The sequence below is a fragment of the Akebia trifoliata genome, chromosome 13 (genome assembly GCF_017979445.1).
Source record: "Akebia trifoliata isolate Shusen 1 chromosome 13, ASM1797944v1, whole genome shotgun sequence".
In the NCBI taxonomy this organism is placed as follows: domain Eukaryota; kingdom Viridiplantae; phylum Streptophyta; class Magnoliopsida; order Ranunculales; family Lardizabalaceae; genus Akebia; species Akebia trifoliata.
Window position 1 is genome coordinate 13,003,463 of NC_141387.1, and position 19,595 is coordinate 13,023,057.

The 19,595-nt window shown below is 34.0% G+C and overlaps 1 protein-coding gene across 2 annotated transcripts; it reads left to right on the top strand.

Annotated features, from left to right (window-relative positions):
• The first annotated feature begins 10,204 nt into the window (after positions 1 to 10,204).
• LOC147387912 (large ribosomal subunit protein eL32y-like) lies at positions 10,205 to 12,040 on the top strand. 2 transcript variants are annotated; one of them, XM_086419994.1, is made up of 4 exons: positions 10,205 to 10,237; positions 11,296 to 11,463; positions 11,565 to 11,636; positions 11,786 to 12,040. In XM_086419994.1, the coding sequence occupies exons 1-4, from the start codon at positions 10,223 to 10,225 to the stop codon at positions 12,023 to 12,025; spliced, it is 495 nt and encodes a 164-aa protein (XP_086276120.1). In that variant the 5' UTR covers positions 10,205 to 10,222; the 3' UTR covers positions 12,026 to 12,040. The 2 variants fall into 2 exon arrangements, with proteins under 2 accessions (XP_086276120.1, XP_086276121.1); XM_086419995.1 differs by having other exon boundaries at positions 10,226 to 10,365.
• The last annotated feature ends 7,555 nt before the right edge of the window (positions 12,041 to 19,595 follow it).

Consider the following 19,595-nt stretch of genomic DNA (forward strand, 5'->3'; position numbering starts at 1 on the left):
AGCCCGTTGTGGGTAATTGTCTTTAGTTGTTTATGAGTCTTGAGTCCGGTTCTTTCTATCAAGTTAGTAATCAAATCTGTCTTTTTATTTCTTATTTTGTTCTAGTCAAGTTAGTTTGTTGAGTCTGCAATGGTGTCAGTCGCCCCATCTAAATTTAATTGAATAAAGAAAATTTTTGAATACCTTGAGCGCATTAACGAGTTAACTAATAACTGGCTTCAAAGAGAAATTCCTCTAATAAGGAACCCCCTCTTGAATGAGAAGATAAATGTCTTGCTCGAGGAACTAAAGGTCATTGACCTCGGAACAAAAATAATTCCCAAGAAATTCATATTGGAACTAACTTATCCCTAGAGGATCACAAAGAGATGATGAATTTATTCAGAAAATTCAAAAGACTTGCTTACATGGTCTTATGAGGATATGTCAGTTAAATTTGGAGTGTTGTTCAACAGGAAATATATACCCATCCTATGAGAACACCACATATACAAACCAGAATTGACTCACATAGTCAGAGGAGGGATTATAAAATATATTAGTGCTGGAATTTTAAAATCGATGGAATAGTTGAAGCAGCCAGTAAAAATCTCAAGACAATCATCATGAAAATGCGTCAATCACATATCACACCGGGATTGGCCAAAAAAGTTACCATTCGCATTATGGACATATTACACTTCAATACAGTCTTTTACTAGAGTCACTCTAGTATGATATGGAAGCAATCTTACCGGTTAAAAGGGAAAATCCTGTATCTCAAGGTCTTGATAGAAGTTAATTGTTAGAAACAGATTGGGTCTGTCAATGGAGATGAGTCACTTTCATGTTTGACAAGAAAGTCAAAGTTCATCACTTATAAGTCAAAGATCTAAGCATCAGACTACCCAAAAAATTTTTTTGAGTATTCTTCTCAATCATAGAAAGTTTGAACTCAATTGGAGAGATTCAATTATCAAGGAAATATTATCTGGAAAAACTGTTAGACTTCAAGATCATGATGGAATCGAATTATCAGAATCAACCAACCTTGACCAAATCAAACGGTACTACATTTAAGGAGGCCATCTTTGGCCGAATCAATTCTCTTATTACCCAGTTCAATATATCCTTTCTCAACCCTTTCGCAGCCTTTTCAAAAAGAAAAAAATTATGCCTTCTTCTTTCTTAGCCCATCACCTAACCTAAGGGAGGGAAAAATATTCGAACTACGTTTTGGTCTGATCCCAAAATTCTGGGGTACGTAGGCAACCTGAGAAGTTACTTCAGGCCCGACCACATCAAAAAAATAAAAATAGATTCCCCGACAAAAAAAAATCTAAAAAAAAAATTCAAAAGAAAAAAATTGTCAAAGTGGGGAAGAAAATTCAAGGAAAAAGAAAATAATTTAAAAGGAAATGTCACACAAGGGGCATTTGGGTTTTTGAGCCTCAAAATCCCTTTCTTTTTATACCTAGTCCTAAGCTTACCCATGAAAGTCCTCCTAAGTACCGTGCGAGAAGTCAAGGAAGATAGCAAAGCATGATCAGACAGCAACTCCAGAAGTTCAGAAGGGAAGAAGAAGAAAAAAATCTGCTAAGTTGAAAACCCAAAAAGGGCGGCTTAGGCAAAAATTAAGGTAAGCTCGCAAGGTTGAAGATCTGAAAGGATGACCTTGGCAACAATCAAAGCAAGGAAAAAAGAAAAAATTGTAAGCTCGCTAGATCGAAAACCTAAAAAGGCGATCTAGGCAAAAGCTAGAGCATGCTCGCTAGATTGAAAACCTGGATAGGCAATCTAGGCAAAACTTAGAGCTATCAAAAAATAAAAGAAAATCTCCGTTGAGTTGAGAAGTTGAAAAGGTAGTCCGAGCCGAAATATCAGAAGTCCGAATGATCAAGTTTCAATACCCAGTTTGAACCAAATATAAACTCAGTGGATACAAGTATCTCGTCTATGATTGATCTGAAGAGTTTCATGTCCCTAAGCGAACCGACGGGGAGAAAGAACAAATTCTATGATGAATTTCAGAAAGAAATATTTTGTTCCAATGTCTTTGAGCCTGACTCAAAATCTTCAATATAAAAAGTCAAAATTAAAAGTTAAACCTTTATTGCGCTTGCGGTAATCAAGGATTTCAAACTTTCATAACAAGGGCACTTCCTTTTTTCTAAAGAGTACAGTTTCCCCCCTTACACTAGGGGCATTTATTTTCAAATTATGTTCAATTATCCCCAGTGCAATGTTCCTTGTCAAACTAGGGGCATTTTTGTTCTGATGCCTGGTCAATTTCAACCCCAAAGGATAAGGTTAACTTTGAATTAAAGGTTACCTCTTGATAGCAATTTTGAAAACTCTCAGATTCAAAGAGAGTTAAAATGTTTACCGGACCTTCATAAAATCCAACTTTTTATTAAAAAAAAAAATCAAATGCGAGGTTAATCCCTGTTCGTTCCCAAAAAGAATTAGTTCATTACTCTTTCACTCCGAGTAGGTAGAGTAAAACTTCCAAAAAAAAAAAAAATATAGTTCATTACTCTTTTACCTTGGGCAGGTAGAGTAGGACTCCCAAAAAAATTAGTTCATTACTCTTTCACTCCGAGTAGGTAGAGTAGAACTTCCCAAAAAAATTTCATTACTCTTTCACCCTGGGCAGGTAGAGTAGGACTCTCAAAACAATTAGTTCATTACTCTTTCACTCCGAGTAGGTAGAGTAGAACTTCCCAAAAAAATTAGTTTATTACTCTTTCACCCTGGGCAGGTAGAGTAGGACTCTCAAAAAGCTTAGTTCATTACTCTTTCACTCTGAGTAGGTAGAGTGGAACTTCCCAAAATAATTAGTTCATTACTCTTTCACTCCGAGTAGGTAGAGTAGAACTTCCCGAAATAATTAGTGCATTACTTTTTCACCCTGGGCAGGTAGAGTAGGACTCTCAAAAAACTTAGTTCATTACTCTTTCACTCCGAGTAGGTAGAGTAGAACTTTCCAAAAAAAAAAAAGATTAGTTCATTACTTTTTCACCCTGGGTAGGTAGAGTAGGACTCCTAAAAAGTTAGTTCATTACTCTTTCACTCCGAGTAGGTAGAGTAGAACTTTCCAAAAAATAGTTCATTACTCTTTCACCCTGGGTAGGTAGAGTAGGACTCCCAAAAAGCTTAGTTCATCACTCTTTCACTCAGAGTAGGTAGAGTAGAACTTTTCAAAAAAAAAAAAAAAAAATTAGTTCATTACTCTTTCACCCTGGGCAGGTAGAGTAGGACTCCCAAAAAAATTAGTTCATTACTCTTTCACTCCGAGTAGGTAGAGTAGAACTTCCCAAAAAAAAAATTAGTTCATTACTCTTTCACCCTGGGCAGGTAGAGTAGGACTCTAAAAAAAATATAAATTCATTACTCTTTCACTTAGAGTAGGTAGAGTAGGACATTCAACTTTCTCCCAACTTTTGCTCAGATTTGTCTCAAATCTCATTTAAATTTTCTCGAGTTTTGTTTTACTCAATTTCACACAGTGCACACACTTCCACATTTGTTTTATTAGTCAAGGAGAATTTTCTAAAATTCAAGGATCTGACACTGTCAGTGAGAGCTCTCGCTCAAGGACCTGACAATCTTTTAATTCGGGGAGAGCTTTACCCTCAAGGATCCGAACACCCCGACGAATTGCTAAATTAGGCTGCAAAATGAACTGTCACTAGCTTTGGCATTCAGATATCGCACTATCTACCAAGATAGATTTGCTATCTAGTTTGCTTCAACCCTCTGCCAAAAAGGGGCATCTGTAGACACCCCATTTTTGCACTCGCCTGATTAATCAACTCGTCAATCCGATTGCAATGATTCCCAATAATGGATGTGTATTCCATTGCTTTATTTTGTTACCAGATGTGTTTCAGAAATCCGGATGAGGTATCTCGAATTGACAAAACCTTAGAAACCACGTTACGCTAGGAAAATACGACCCCAGAAACATAGAAATCATCATCTTGTAGACCAAAAAGAAACTTCACGATAAAAATCACTAAAAAATTATCAAATTACCAAAATACCCCTAATCTCAAAACAACCCTAGAGCCTACGTTACGCTTAGAAAAACTCTCTCGAACACATAAAATAACAAATCGGAACCAAATAAATCATTTCACCAATTTTAACAGAATTTGACAAAATTACGAAAATGCCCCTCATAAAGTTCACAATCATTTCACATAAAAAAATTTCATAAATGACACAAACCAACATTCTCATTGAATTCCTTACGAAAAACCGATTCTAAAACATCCTAGAACATTAAAAACCGACTTGAAACGTGAAAAGTCCTCTCCGGGGACAAAATGGTAATTTCACAATTTTCATAATTAAAAATTTCGAAATTAATAAATAAAATATTAAATAATTAAAGTGAAACATTGATGAAATTAATTTAAAATTTTGAACTTAAAAAATGGATCAATCGGACTTTCGGGTAAAATTGTTGAGGGTTCGTGGGATATTTCTTTAAGGACCCCTCCATTTGGGGGTCCAAAGAATTAAAGAAATAATGGAAGGGGGTTCTCCAAAATTTAAAGTCAATCAAGCAAGACTGTAGTCAAAGTATTAAAGTCAATCAAGTGAGACTAAAGTCAAAATTAAAGTCAATTAAGCAAGACTGAAGTCAAAATATTAAAAGTCAATCAATTAAGACTAAAGTCAAAACATTAAAAGTCAATCAAATAAGACCAAAAGTCATAATAGAATTCTAATTAAATAATAACTCTATCTAATAGAGTTCTAACTTAAAAACAATTCTACCTAAAACAATTCTAATTAAAACACAATTCTACCTAAAATAATTTTAACTAAAACACAACTCTAATTAAAAGATCTCTAATTAAACACTAACTCTATCCAAATCAACCTTAAAAAAAATTCTATAAATAGAGGTGCTCACACTCTATTTTCGTATCAAATCATAAACCCTAAGAGAAGTAGGTCTAGAAGCTCCCCTAGCCCCCATAAACCCTAGTTTTGGAGTCCCAACTCCTTACCTAACATCCCTCCTTCAATTTTAGTCTAGAAAACACCTAAAATCCCTCCAAAAACACCCTCAAATCCGCAACAAACTTGAAGAGTTCATATCCAAAAACAAGGAGATACCTTGATCTAGGAGATCCGAAGTCAAATTCGGAGACAGAACGAAGCAAGGGAGTACAGTACAAGGAGCTCTTTTTGTCAGATCTGAGGGAACAAAATCCTTGCTATCGGAAAGGTATGTAATTTTTTTATTTTTATCTAGGTTTTTAGCAATGTGATATATTTGGGAAGTTAGTAGAGACCGGCTTTGGCCGGGCGGGGTTGGTGCCTAACACCTTCCAACCCCGTAACATGATCCCCGAATTCAGATTTTTTGTGGTAGATTAGTTCTTTTTATCCATGTTAGAGTCAGTTTGGTTCTTAGACCACAATAACTAGGTGGCGACTCCCAAACCTCAAGCGTCAAAAGCGGATCCGCGCACCCCGCGGATCGAGGGCGCTTTCACATGGATACAGTCATACAGATCACTAACAACAGACAACCAAGTGAACATTTTTACTTTTGAAATCTGGTTCCCTTATGAACTATCCAGCCAAATTTACCAAAACCCATCAATCATCTTATCCACTTCTCCCTATAAGTGTCAAGTACCCAACAACAGCACAAATCACTGCTACAATATTACCCTCTTTAATCAAAATCTCTAGCACAAACCCAACAATATCTGTAGTAATTATCCTCCCTTCAAGAACTAAAGCTCTGTAAGGTTATCCAAAAATGGCTAGAATAACCAACACAGTGATCCATGTCACAACACTCGCAGGGATGGCAACAGCAAACGCTGCTGCCATTGAAAGGAAGCCAAAGACTACCCCAAAGAGTACAGAAGCATAAATTGCTGGCAAAACAGAAGAAGAAGAATTGTTGGAGTTGAACCAAGCTTGAATTGAGAGAAGGAGATTACATGAGAAGGAGATGAGTAGAGCATAAACCAAGACAAATAAACAAACCCATGTTCTCTTACCCATTAATCTCCTCATAAAAGAGATGGTGGTTTTGGTGTTTGGGTTTTGTTCTACAAACTCACGAGCCATTGAAGTCTGAAAAATGAATGAGTGATTGTTCTTTGATAACTGTTAATAGAGATTTGAGTAGATAGTGTTGGATGGGTTTTAATGGCTGTTGGGTTCTCAAATCAAAGCTGTATTTTTGGACCAGAATCTTATTTTGGGGATCTGTTATCTCTGCAAGTCTGAATTCCATTTTAGGACTTCTTTGTGGTCTTGAAAGGGTTGCCTACATTTCGCTTTAGTGCAATGTGGTCCGGTTCAAACTGAAAACCGAACCAAATTGATGCTTTTGGACTGATTTAGTTTGATTCGATTTGGAACAAAGTGTGGTTCAAGAATTGTATAGAACCGAACCGACTCAAACAGAGAAACGAACACTTATAAAACAAATAAATATATATTAATTTATTATAAATTATTTTAGACGAACACTTGTCCGTCTCTCCCTATATTATTTTTTTTTATTATGCTTATAACTTATGAGTTAGTACAAGATTAATGATTTCTAATATAAGATATTACATGTTTGTTATTTATTTATTTTTTATTAATATATATGTTATTTCTAAGAAGATTTATAGTTTATTGGCAACCCATAGAACTGAAATGAACCAAATCGACCTTAAATATATGTGGTTTGTTTTGGTTCTATGAGCAATTTGGTTCAATTCTAGTACTTGCTTATTAGGATTGACTTAGGTCAGTTCAATTTCAATTTTGCTACAAATCGAATCAAGTTGAATCCTTCTTACTCTTAATTGGTCTAGGAAGGTCATTTATTGGTTGTTATATGGTTTAAAGTTTTGGTTTGTGTTGGAATGTATTGTATTATTTCGGAATGATTTGAGTCATATCTAAAAAATTTGAACCAATTGAGAATAAAAAACTATCGATTCTACAAGTAGGGTGTCTGAGGGTATTTGGTTCGAACCAAACATATTTAGTTTCACAAAAACCTTAATCAAAGGAACATAATCACTTCTGTAACTTACAAGATTCATTACCATTCTCATTTTCTTTTTTTCTTTTTTATTTGTTATTTGCTATTTATTATTTATTTGTAGTTTTTGCTTCTATTCTTATTCTCAATTAGATATCTTTTATGGTTTCCATAGCTTTATTATTGGTTTATATCTCAAATTAGATTAAGAATTTAAGTACCCATTTGAGAATTGAAACCAATGGTTATCCTTAATTTTTAACGGCATTAGAAGTCCAACATCATTAGTCCATAGAAGTCTACTGATTTGATGGTCATGATCACATCAAATGATGTGAAAGACTATGATTAATGACAGTACCAACAATATATTTTATAATTAGCGTAGACATCTTTCTAAAAATATGTTGTTTTTTTTCCTTTTACTTATCAGTTGTATGCTTGATGGAGAGGTCTGAAGTTCCAAGCAAAGAGTGGATGTCGAAACCTAGGCTATCAACGGAATACATTGATGGTGTAGTGTCATTTATTGAGTTCTTGAAAACGAATAGACAGAATTTGGGTAATGATGATCATTATTTTTGTCCTTGTATCAAATGTCGTAATACCTTATCGAGGAGGAAAAATATAAAAACAATCGCAGAACATTTAGTCTGTGACGGTATAGATACTTCTTACAAGAGATGGACATTCCATGGAGAACATTGGAGGGATGGGGTTCATGCAACAGTCGGAGATAGTACGTCTGTTTGTCAGTGTGATGAAGATATGATCCCAAGAATGACAGACATGTTGAATGATGCGCTTGGACATTTTTCCAACGAAGAAGATGAAGTTACTTGTATGGATGAGTGTTCTAATAGAAACGATGACCAAGTTCATGATGATTCAACAGATGATACTCAATATCGTCAAATGATAGAGGAAGTGATGCAACCCTTATATCACTCATGTCGAAAAGAGGATACAAAATTGTCAGTTATAGTTGAGTTGCTGAGTATGAAGACTAGACATCAATGGTCTCAGAAGATTTTTGATGAATTATTGCAAATGATTAAAAGGATATTGCCACATGATAACTCGTTACCAGAAAACACCTACTCCGCGAAGAAAATGATCAAGACTTTACGGATGAAGTGCGAGATTATTCATGCGTGTCCTAATGATTGTATATTGTATTGGAGAGAGAATGAAGATAGAGATAGTTGTCCAAATTGTGGCGAGAGTAGATGGAAACCGGTTAATGAAAAGAAATCGAGGTAAAAACTTTTACCGGTGAAAATATTGAGGTATTTTCCACTAACGCAAATGTTGAAACGAATGTATAGTGTGCCATGGATTGCGGAGAATATGAAATGGCATTTTAAAGGTGGTCAACAACGAAAAGAGTTTATGTGCCATCCAGTAGATTCATCCTGTTGGAGAGGAGTGGATAGTAAATGGGAAGATTTTGCTATTGAGCCACACAATGTTCGGTTGGGACTTGCAACAGATGGATTTAATCCATTTGGGATGAAAAACAACTCATACAGTTGTTGGCCTGTTATGGTTGTTCTATATAATCTGCCACCATCTTTATGCATGCGAAATGAGTTTACGATGTTGACACTTTTGATTCCTGGGAGAAATGGTCTAGGGCATGATATTGACGTGTACTTGCAACCACTTATTGCAGAGCTGAATGAGTTGTGGTCTACAGGAATTGAAACATATGATGCCAGCACTAAACATATGTTTACAATGAGAGCAATTTTGTTATGGGCTATACATGATTTTCCAGCGTATGGTCATTTATCGGGTTGTAAAACAGCGGGAAAATTTGCATGTCCTATTTGTAGTGAAGGAACAGATTCAATGTGGTTAAAACATGGTGGAAAATTTGCTTATATGGGGCACAGGAAATTTTTAACTGATCTCAACCATCCTTTTAGAAGTCAAAAATCTCAATTTAATGGGTATGAAGAAAAAGAGAAGCAGAATCGTCGGTTAAGCGGAGTTGATTTATTAGCCAAGTTGGAAACAATTCATACAGAGTTTGGTAAATTATCAGGTAAGAAAAGGAAAAAATCTACGAATGATGAGACTCCATGGTCAAAGAGATCAATATTCTTTGACTTGCCTTATTGGAGGGATTTGCCACTTCGTCACAATCTTGATGTGATGCACATTGAGAAAAATGTGACTGAAAATCTCTTCGCAACAATTATGAAGACGAAGGATAAGACCAAGGATGGCCGTAAAGCTCGGTTAGACTTGAAAGAAATGAAGATAAAAAAGAATTTGTGACCGGTGAACATTAATGGCAATGAGGTTTTACCGAAAGCTCTTTACGAACTGTCTAATGAGGAAAAAAAATTAATTTGTAAAACCTTGTGGGATTTGAAAGTTCCTATCGGATACAGTTCAAATTGGAAACAAAATGTGAGTTTACAAGAACTTCAATTGAAAATTTTGAAATCACATGATTATCATATACTTATGCAACATTTATTACCGGTGTTGCTAATGTACGCATTCAAGATGAAGAATCAAAAGCCGTTGCGTGCCGCTATTCGACAACTCTCGATATTTTTCAATGTCTTATGCTCGAAAAAAATCAATCGTTTGGAGCTACAAAGTTTTAAAGGACGTATTGTAGAAACAGTGTGTGTATTCGAAAAATATTTTCCACCTTCTTTTTTTGTTTCTATGATACATCTCCTTGTGTACTTGGTGGAGGAAGCGCTGATGTGTGGACTGGTTAGATATCGATGGATGTATCCTTTTGAACGGTATGTGATGATCAATAAGCAATGAATATTTTTATTTGTCTTATCGTTGTCTAATTCGTAAAACATTATTAGGATGATGAAGAGTTATAAACGATACGTGGTGTACCAAACATTCCCAGAAAGTTCTATTACAGAATGTTATCTTATGGAAGAATCAAACATCTTTTCTCTGGTTCTCATATGTGACAGTTTGCCATGGGTTTACACATGCCTGCAAAAACTGTTGTTTTCACATCTTATAAGAAATTTGATGGTGATAGTCATCGTTGTATTGGATCCAGGGAATATATCCAGGTAAGTGAAGATTTTTTAAAGCATTTTTTCTAGTATGATTGATGGATTTGGTTTTCATTTTCTCTCATTGTTCGTTTATATCTTTTTTTTAATGTTTTTATAGATGAGTGGAAAAGCTGGGCGTCGTGGCAGAGATGAATGTGGCATTTGTATTATAATGATTGATGAACAGGTGTTTTAATGGCTTTCTATATCACTTTGTACTGTTCTCTTGTCATGTTTATTTTACCCATTGGAGCAGTTGTGGAAGCATGTTTATTTTACCCATTGGAGCAGTTGTGGAAGCTCTAGTCTTCAATGGTATCACTCTTGCTTCATTAAACTGTTAAAAAGCCTTTGAAGTGAAGGAACAATCTTTAGGGATGTTTTTTATTTTAGTGTAAGCTATTTGATGAAGTTTTTTCATTTTCATTTTTTAAAAAAGGATATTCTATTTAAATGAGACCTTATGTGTTTGGTTCCGGGCTAGATGTAGCATTGTATCATTCTAATGATTTGTATCCAAGGATCAACTTGAAGTTGAAAAATTAGATTCTGGACAGTAGAAGTATGATTTGTTACTTCTTTTTTGTCATTTGGAACAACAATTCTATATCTAAGCATGTATGGTCATTGTGAAATGCAGATGTTTCCCAGCAGTTGATGGAGCTCTTTGTAGCATAATTGCCATAGCAAACACAACCGTGGTTGGCTTCACATCAATAATGCCTGTAAGAATTAGTTATATATATATATTCATTATTTTATTGAATCCAGTTGTATACATATAGAACAACAGCAGCGACATAGTGGTAGTTTTGTTGGAAATGGAGTGTGAGATGGCTCATCAACACTGGGGTATTGAAATTTCAATACTGTGTAATTGAAATGGAGGATGGTCCTATGGGGAATCATATAAAATTTGCTCAAATTGTTTCCAATTTGGTTGTCTGCTCCATCTCCAACAACACTGTTTTTTATTTGACTGAAAACATTGACAGGTCAGAGTAAGTATTTTGCATGAAAATCTGTTACCATATATCCAGCCATAGGGAACTCATATTGGTTGGATGATTTATGGTGAAAGATCCAGTGATATGAGTTACTGCTTCTCATCATGGTCTTTAGTGGGTATTTTATAAATTATTGGAACAGTGGAACACAACAATTTAAAAAAAATAAAATTTAAGATAGTGGAACTGTTTGGTTCAAATAAGTGCTTTATTATTTCTATTGGAATTTTCTTTTCAGATGGAGATGAATACTCTCAAGGAGATGGTTTTGGGTAAACCTGCTCCTTTAGTCAGTACTTTCAGACTGAGCTACTACATGATTTTGAATTTATTGAGCCGTGCTGAGGGCCAATTTACTGCTGAGCATGTTATTAAGAACTCATTTCACCAGTTTCAATATGAGAAGGTTTCTTTTGAACTCTTTTTTCATTAATATCAACGGTTCCTTTACTTAATTACAGGTGTGCCATGATAATGGTCAGCTTTTTTTTTTTTTGCATTATTCAGACATTACCTGATATAGGGGAAAAGGTTTCAAAATTGGAGAAGGAAGCTGCTATGCTTGACTCCTCTGCGGAGGTAATCTTTTCTCTTCCGTATGTATTCATCATTTTGAAATTGCATATTAAATCTTATTTTCTGACTTGATAGGCTGAAGTTGCATGCATGTAATCGAATTTTTATGATAACTGATCAAAATGGTTGTTGAATGCATGTAATTATGACAGGAAAACTGGCGTAGGCCAAAGGGTATTGATTCTCGTGTAAGGAGGAAGTTCAAAGGGGTCACCCTCATGCCCAACATTGGTTATGGCTCAGACAAGAAGACGCGCCATCATCTTCCTAATGGTTTCAAGAAATTTCTTGTGCACAATGTCAAGGAGCTTGAACTGTTGATGATGCACAACAGGTACATGGTTCCACACCTTTTTAATTCTTTGGGGGGGGGGAAAGAGAGGATACCATAAGCAAACCCATATACATCACATGCTAATGATTAGTGATACCTGACCAGGACTTACTGTGTGAAAATTGCACACAATGTTTCTACCCAAAAGAGGAAGGAGATTGTCAAGCGTGCTGCGCAACTGAATGTTGTTGATACCAATAATGTTGTTGTAGCTCCGGTCCTTTACAGGCTTGGACTAGTTGAGCAGTTACGAGGGAGAAACACGGGTCATGTTGGTGCCTTTAGCTTTGACAAAGCAAGTGCCATGGCAGAGCAGCTTGAGGTAGCTAGGTAGGAACCCCTTGATTTCTCTTGCACCATCATAGTTATTGGAAAGATAGCTGGTCACAAAGAAGGTTCAGGATGTCCATTTCAAGGAACTTGATCCATTTCAGATTGAAAGTGTGATTTTTTTTTTTAGACTTCGTTACATTGATGTATGTGAACATAATATTAGGAATTCTTCCAACATGTGAGATTAAAAGTTTAACTTATAATTTTGACTTATATAAGTAATTTTTTTTTTAAAAATCTTAGTATTCGTTGATACTATAAATTGCATGCAAATTGGTGTGAATGGAGGGGATGATAGTGGATTGGTGTGAATGGATGGGGATGATAGTGGATGGGATGAGGTGTGAATGGAGGGGATGATAGTGGATTGGTGTGAATGGATGGGGATGATAGTGGATGGGATGAGATGTGAATGTTGATGTGGATGGGATGGGATGTGAATGTTGATGTGGATGGGATATGAATGTGTGAATTTTTTTTTGCAAGTATAGGTTGAAGACAAAGCTAGCATTTGAGTATGTTCTGACTGGTCTTTAATTAAATCGACGGTCTTTATTCGACGGCCTATAGCCGTCGAATATATGATATAATCCCAGATTCGACAGACAAAAACCGTCGAAAATATGTTATTCGACGGCTTAAAGGCCGTCGAATATATACTATTCGACGGTCTTTAACCGTCGAATATATACTATTCGACGGTCTTTAACCGTCGAATTTTATAAAATTCTATGGTTTTTAACTGCCGAATTTTTTTTCGACAAGGCACAATTCGATAGGCCAGTTCGATGGTCTAGACTGTCGAATTGATCCATAATTCGATGGTTTTGGACCGTCGATATTTTGGAATTTTCACGTAGTGATACATCTAGAACCCATTAATCTTTAAAATTAATAAATCTACAAATGCATGGTTCTAACCATAACTAAGTCAATTAATCTTTAAAAATTACAAATTTTTTAATATTCCAAATTATAATGAAATAGAGATAAATACTCTTGGAATATATTAAAGAGAGATTTACGAGGACGACCTATTAGTTGTAATTTTATTACTCTAGGAATATGTTTTTGGTTTCTACAAATTGATAAAGTTAGGATCGAGTCTAATGTATGTGAAGTAACGAATAAAGTAATTCAATTTGAATTTTATGATGTGGATCCCCACACCAAGGTTTGGCCGTTAACAAACTTGATAAAGTAAGGTTTAGTGGGTAACAAACATTATAAAGTACGGTTCCCTTGGAGTTATCAGAACTCTAAAGGGGTTTTTGTAATAAAAATGCAACAAAGTAAATCTCTCTCGTATTAAATGACAAATTATCTTATAAAATTTCATTATAAAAGTAAATTTTTTAAAATAATCATTTAATTATTTATATATATTTTTAAAAATTTTACATAAATCATAATTTTTGTCATACAGGTATGTTTGCACGTGCCATTTCCTAGTGGATCTTAATATATATTTTTTAAACAGGGTTAGATCACAAATTTGGACTTAGTCTTGGACCATTTTGTTAGTTTTTCCAAAATAAATAAATAAAATTGTAGGCCCACCTTCATCATGAGTAAAAATAATGGATGATATGTTTTTGAATAATGATTTTCTAATACCCCCCTCATACACCCCTTTACACTCCCATCACAATACCGTAGATCATTTCTCTCGAGATATGAAGAATCATAAATTTTTTTCTTATGTATCTCGATGCAAATGATCTAAGTTTTGTGATGGGGGTGTAGGAGACGTATGTCAGAGGGGGCATAAGATTATCACGACTCTATATATTTAAAATTTTCAGCCTCCCAATAAATTGCAAACCAAAGGAGGAGGAATAATAAGTGGTGTGATTTAAAGCATCTATGTTTCCAAAAATGATGACATGCCTGTCTTGACCTCGGTCTTCTCGATGGACAAATAAAAATGACCTTGGCACCCACCCTTCAATGTATATATCCACAACATCCTTGATTTTGAAGATGGGGCACTTATGTTATTTTTACATTTTTCAGTTAGAGAAGACAAGGGTCAAGGGGCATACCATATTTTTGAAAATGAAGGGATGGCTCAAATATGCACCAAAAAATACCTAAGGTACACCTATAAATTCAAAAATAAGAAAGCAACTTGAGCTATATGGCGCACTTGGGTTAGTGCGGGGCAAGGACCGAAATGTAAACTCAACGATAAGAGGGGCAATGATGGCACCTCGTTACATCAATTACGATTTAGTGGACCAACGATGATGGAATTTATTTATTTTTTACTAGGGATTAAGATTAGGATTACCAATGAAATGAAGAAGAAGTGTGAACTAACTTAATTGGTAAAACTATCAATAGTGAAATCATAGACTTAGATTTATTTTAAATCAACTGTTAAAATTATTGATCTAGTTAAAAACAGACATACCCAATGAAAATATTAAAAAATATTAAAAGTGTCAGTTAACCTAGTTGGTAAAATCTACAGGTGAGGACACTATATATCTAGGTTCAATTCCCATCATCTCTTAATTATGATAAAAAAAATAAAAAAAAAAAATAAATAAGGAAAAGATATATATATATAATAAAAAAAATATATATATATATATATATATATATATATATATATATATATATATATATATATATATATGTACGAATTATCATGAATAATTTTCCAACTAAATTATATATTTGATGCTTTATCTCAAACTTGAATTGAGGTTATTATTTTGAAAAATGCTAAACTGACTTCGTATAATATTGCCCTCAAAAATGTGTTGAAGTGGTGGTGTGCATAGAACCATAGATGCTTCTCTTAGAGATGCGAGTGATGTAAATTTAAAGAAAATCAATGGTTCTCTACACAAATAATGCAGTAGAAAGTTGTAGGATGTCAATGTAGCATTGCTCTATCATTTTTTAAAATATATTTTTAGATATGAATCCTAGTTGTACATTTAAGGGAAAATTCCAAAAAATGTGGATAAAAATTGAAAAACTCTCAAAACTATACACTATTCATTTTAATTTTGAAAATGGTAAATTATCGTTTTTAAAATTAAAATATTTTTGTTAAGGTGAACTTTTTTACTGATTCTATAAAACAATAAGTATGTTTTAATTTCAGAAAAATAGTTTAAAAAAAAGTTTTGTTTAATAAAACAATGAGGTTTTTCCTTATTTTAACAAAAAATATTTTAATCCATTTGACCGATTCTAGAATTAAAATGATCAATGTGTAGTTTTGATAAATTTTCAATTTTCAACTCATGGTTTGCTAAATCACCCTACATGTAATACTCTTGATCTTGATATTTTAATTAAGAGGGAATAAAAAAAAAAATAAAAAAAAAATTCACTCAATCATTTGTAAAATAGTATTTTGGTTATTTAAAAGAGTAGGGATCCGGAATGGTGTCTCTTACCTGACCAAGGTCAAGTAGCACCTCATTTTATGCCACATGGCATTTTTAGGACCCACTGACCGTATAGATATGTGATCCATCCCTTGATGAATCTACACACAAAGTATCAATTTGATTGGTGATGTGCAGTATTCCATTATATTAAAAATGATTTTTTATTGTTGGATTTAAATTCTTTTTCAAAAGTTTAGATCTAGTAGACGCAAGTTATCAAACACTATGATTTTTGATACATAGATTTACAAGGGATGTATCACATATCTATATAGTCAATGAGTCCCAAAAATGCCACATAGCATAAAATAGTGTGTCACCTGACCTTAGTTAGGTACGGGATACCACTCTTGATTCCTACTCTATTTAAATATGAGTGTTTTACCAAAATCATATATTATTTTAACTAAATTACTGGCTCAATCATGCACGTTTTGGAAAAATTAGTCAAGAAAAGGTGGATCACGTTCCCATTTTGTATTTCTTCATTCTTTCCAAGAATGAAGATCTCGGCATTAAAGTAAATTCTTCTTTCTCATTTTCTTTTTCAAATTCTTCTCAAGAATTATTATTGTTATCATCATCATCATTATTAGAAAAATGCTTACTTAGTTGAATTAACTTTACACCCTTATTTTCAATCTGAAATAAATCTTAAACCCTTAATATAGTTATTATGTTTTTTCATAATTTTGTGATTTAAAAAAAAATTTCATATTAAGAAACTTAAAGGTGTAAAATTATATTTGTAAGCATACAGCTAATACCCATTTTATTAAGTATTAAAATAAAGAGTCGTGCTGCTGGGGTGACACAAAGGTGACAAAATGATATCAATTGAGGCTTAAATCTTAATGGATAATCAAGATTTGACCTCACATGGCATACTTTGAACATATTATAAATGTATTTTCTCGTGATACGAGTAAAAATCATTTATGATTCCATCCTTTTTACGGCAAGATGTCCCATATGAGGTCCAATTTTGAGTTCAATCTTTGGGACTCAATCTTATTATATTATATATATATATATATATATATATATATATATATATATATATATATAGGGAAATGTTCAGCACCCTAAGTTTTACCACACACTTTAACAAATGTTTTTTGTCCTACATGGGTTAGAAGTTTTGGAATGAGCTGATTTTTGGTGAGGATGATCTCTATGATTAGAAGATCATCCTCCCCAAAAATCAGCCCATTCCGAAATGTTTAGCCCCATGTTTACATGTTGAAAAATCGTGGACCGTCCATTTTTTGTAAATCAATTTTGATGGGGTTAGAAGTTTTGGAATGAGCTGATTTTTGGTGAGGATGATCTCCTCACCATAGAGATCATCCTCAACAAAAATCAGCTCATTCCGAAACTTCTAACCCATGTAAGACAAAACGCGTTTGTTAAAGTGTGGGGTAAAACTAAGGGTGGCGAACGGGACCCATGTATATATTTAAAACGTGGTTGGACTAATTAATGTGGACGTCTTTTATTTTTGATAATTTTCCTTTTAAATATTGTGCGTCCAACTTCCAAATTAAGTGTAAGGAGGGTCTGCTCCGTCTATTAAAAAGCGTGCCATTGTATTCAAAGCATTCTCAAACAATGATGATGTCATATAAGTCCGACTTCTCATCCTTTGAAATAGAACGACTGGTGAAGTTTTGGTCAATATTTGAGATGCCCCTCCACATGTTTTCAAAAAATGACGACATGTCCTCCTGAACATACTCTTCTCCATAACTAATGAAAAATGATTTACATGCCCTTATTTTCACCCAATATTCAAAAACTTGATTTTGAAACGAGGGCATTTAGTTATTAATTTTCAAATATAAGGATAATTCAACAATGTACCAAAATATGGAGTGATAACCTCGAGGGATTGGCTCAAAGGAAAATTCAGACCAATAAATGATTAATGTCCATAGGTTGTGAGTTCGACATCATTAATTTCTCAGGGGCTATTCGTGAGGGTGTACTCTCACTTATCAGGTGTGTGAGATGTGCGGGCGATGCATGTGTCCCAGGACTATTTCTTTGACAAGATCATGATCTATGGATTGACCATGATTGCCTTGAATTGCATTCTTTCAAGTAATTCAAATCCATAAAATAATTGAATTCCACCATTTGATTACACATAGGGAAATGACCTCCTCCAAAAAATAAATTGAAAACAACTGGGAAAGAGCAGGAGGAAGAACCATCTAATGGTTGGTGAGATGGCTAAGACCACACCTCGGGAATTGGAGGTCTTGAGTTCAAATCCCTAGTTAGAGTCTATCTTCATGCATTTATCTCAGAAATTACCTGATGCATGTGGGGAAGGGGATGACACGTGCCTCAAAGGTTAGTCGGGGTGCTCTAAGAGTAGGGTTACCCTTTAAAAAAGTAACAAGAAAAGAGAGAGAGAGAGAGCGAGAGAGAGAGAGAGAGAGAGAGAGAGAGAGAGATTGATTTCATTTTCCCATGGAGTTGATAGGTAAATGAATCCAATCAAAGGTAGATTCTTAGTGGGAAAAAATTATTTTCTATGAAAACTTATTAATTGAAAAATGAAAAATACATTTTCCCTAATTTTACATGTGAAATCACACATACCCTAAAACACTATTTATTTTATTTTATTTTAATATTTTAAAGATAAGATTCTTAATATAGTTGCTTTTTTTTAATAAGTTTTTGACCATTGGGGTGGTAGGAGGGAGACCAAGAGAGAATAAGGGGGGAGTACACTAGCTAGAGTTTGTCTTATACAAGATTTTGATTCAACCCCGACTTTTACGACTAGGGCCCCAAGCTTGGATTCATTGAGATCCAAACTCAACGTAGATTCAGATTGTGTTACGTCGGGTTTTAGGCTCACAAGGTTTTTTTTTTTTTTTTTTCAAACCCACATCTAAGAATGTAACTTTGACTAAACTCAAACCTTTTGGGTGGAACTCGACCTTTGCGTTAGGTCTAGATACAATTAGCTTAAGTTTGATTAGTTTGATTTTGAGTTCAAGGAAAAAAAAATGATCAAATTCAAATTAGATTGAGTTCGAAAATAGGCATTGGGTGTCTAATTTGCGTAAAACTCAAACTTAGTATGATTACAATTTAAAACTATTTTCTTATATCTTTGTTTCATTCTCATTCGCAATGTTTGTATGTATATTTTTGTTTATCTTTATATCAGAACTAATGTATAATTACTTTTATTAAATAATCAATTATTTTGTTATTAATGCTTTTATTTATGAAATTTTATATTACCATAAAATAATTATTTTGTAACTTTAAATATTCGTCTTGTTAAAAATTGTGATTAACAATAAATAGAGGTGATTACTTTCGTCAATCATTATCTCATTATTTCATATATATAAACTTTGAAATAAACTTTTAAAATAAATAATTGTAAATTTTATTATTTTACATATCACTTATAATCTTTATGTAAACTCTTACAATATTAAATTATTCAGTTCTATTGAGTAATGAACCAACTTGACTAACCTGATTTGGGTTTTGCTCGGGTTGAGCATTTTATTCCCAAGATCGGGTTGGGTGCAGGTTAGCGTTTGTCTGGTTTGGTTTGATCACCAATCCAACTCAACCTGGTCGAGTCACATTCCTACCTACAGCCAGCCTTCAAATCTACCAAGTTTCTGATTTGACTCTACGAGTTGTTGAGTAGAATCCCGAGTCATATCCAATAATTTAATGAGTCCGATCGAATACGTGCTTGTTTGATTCTAGAAGCCTAAGTCTTTGACAGCCTTGCTCCCGTAAACCAATCTTTAGTTCTTTTTATAATCCTCATTGAATCATGACACGTGTTAGTGATAGATGGTATGTTATAAGTAAAAGTTGGTCTGTTAATAACAG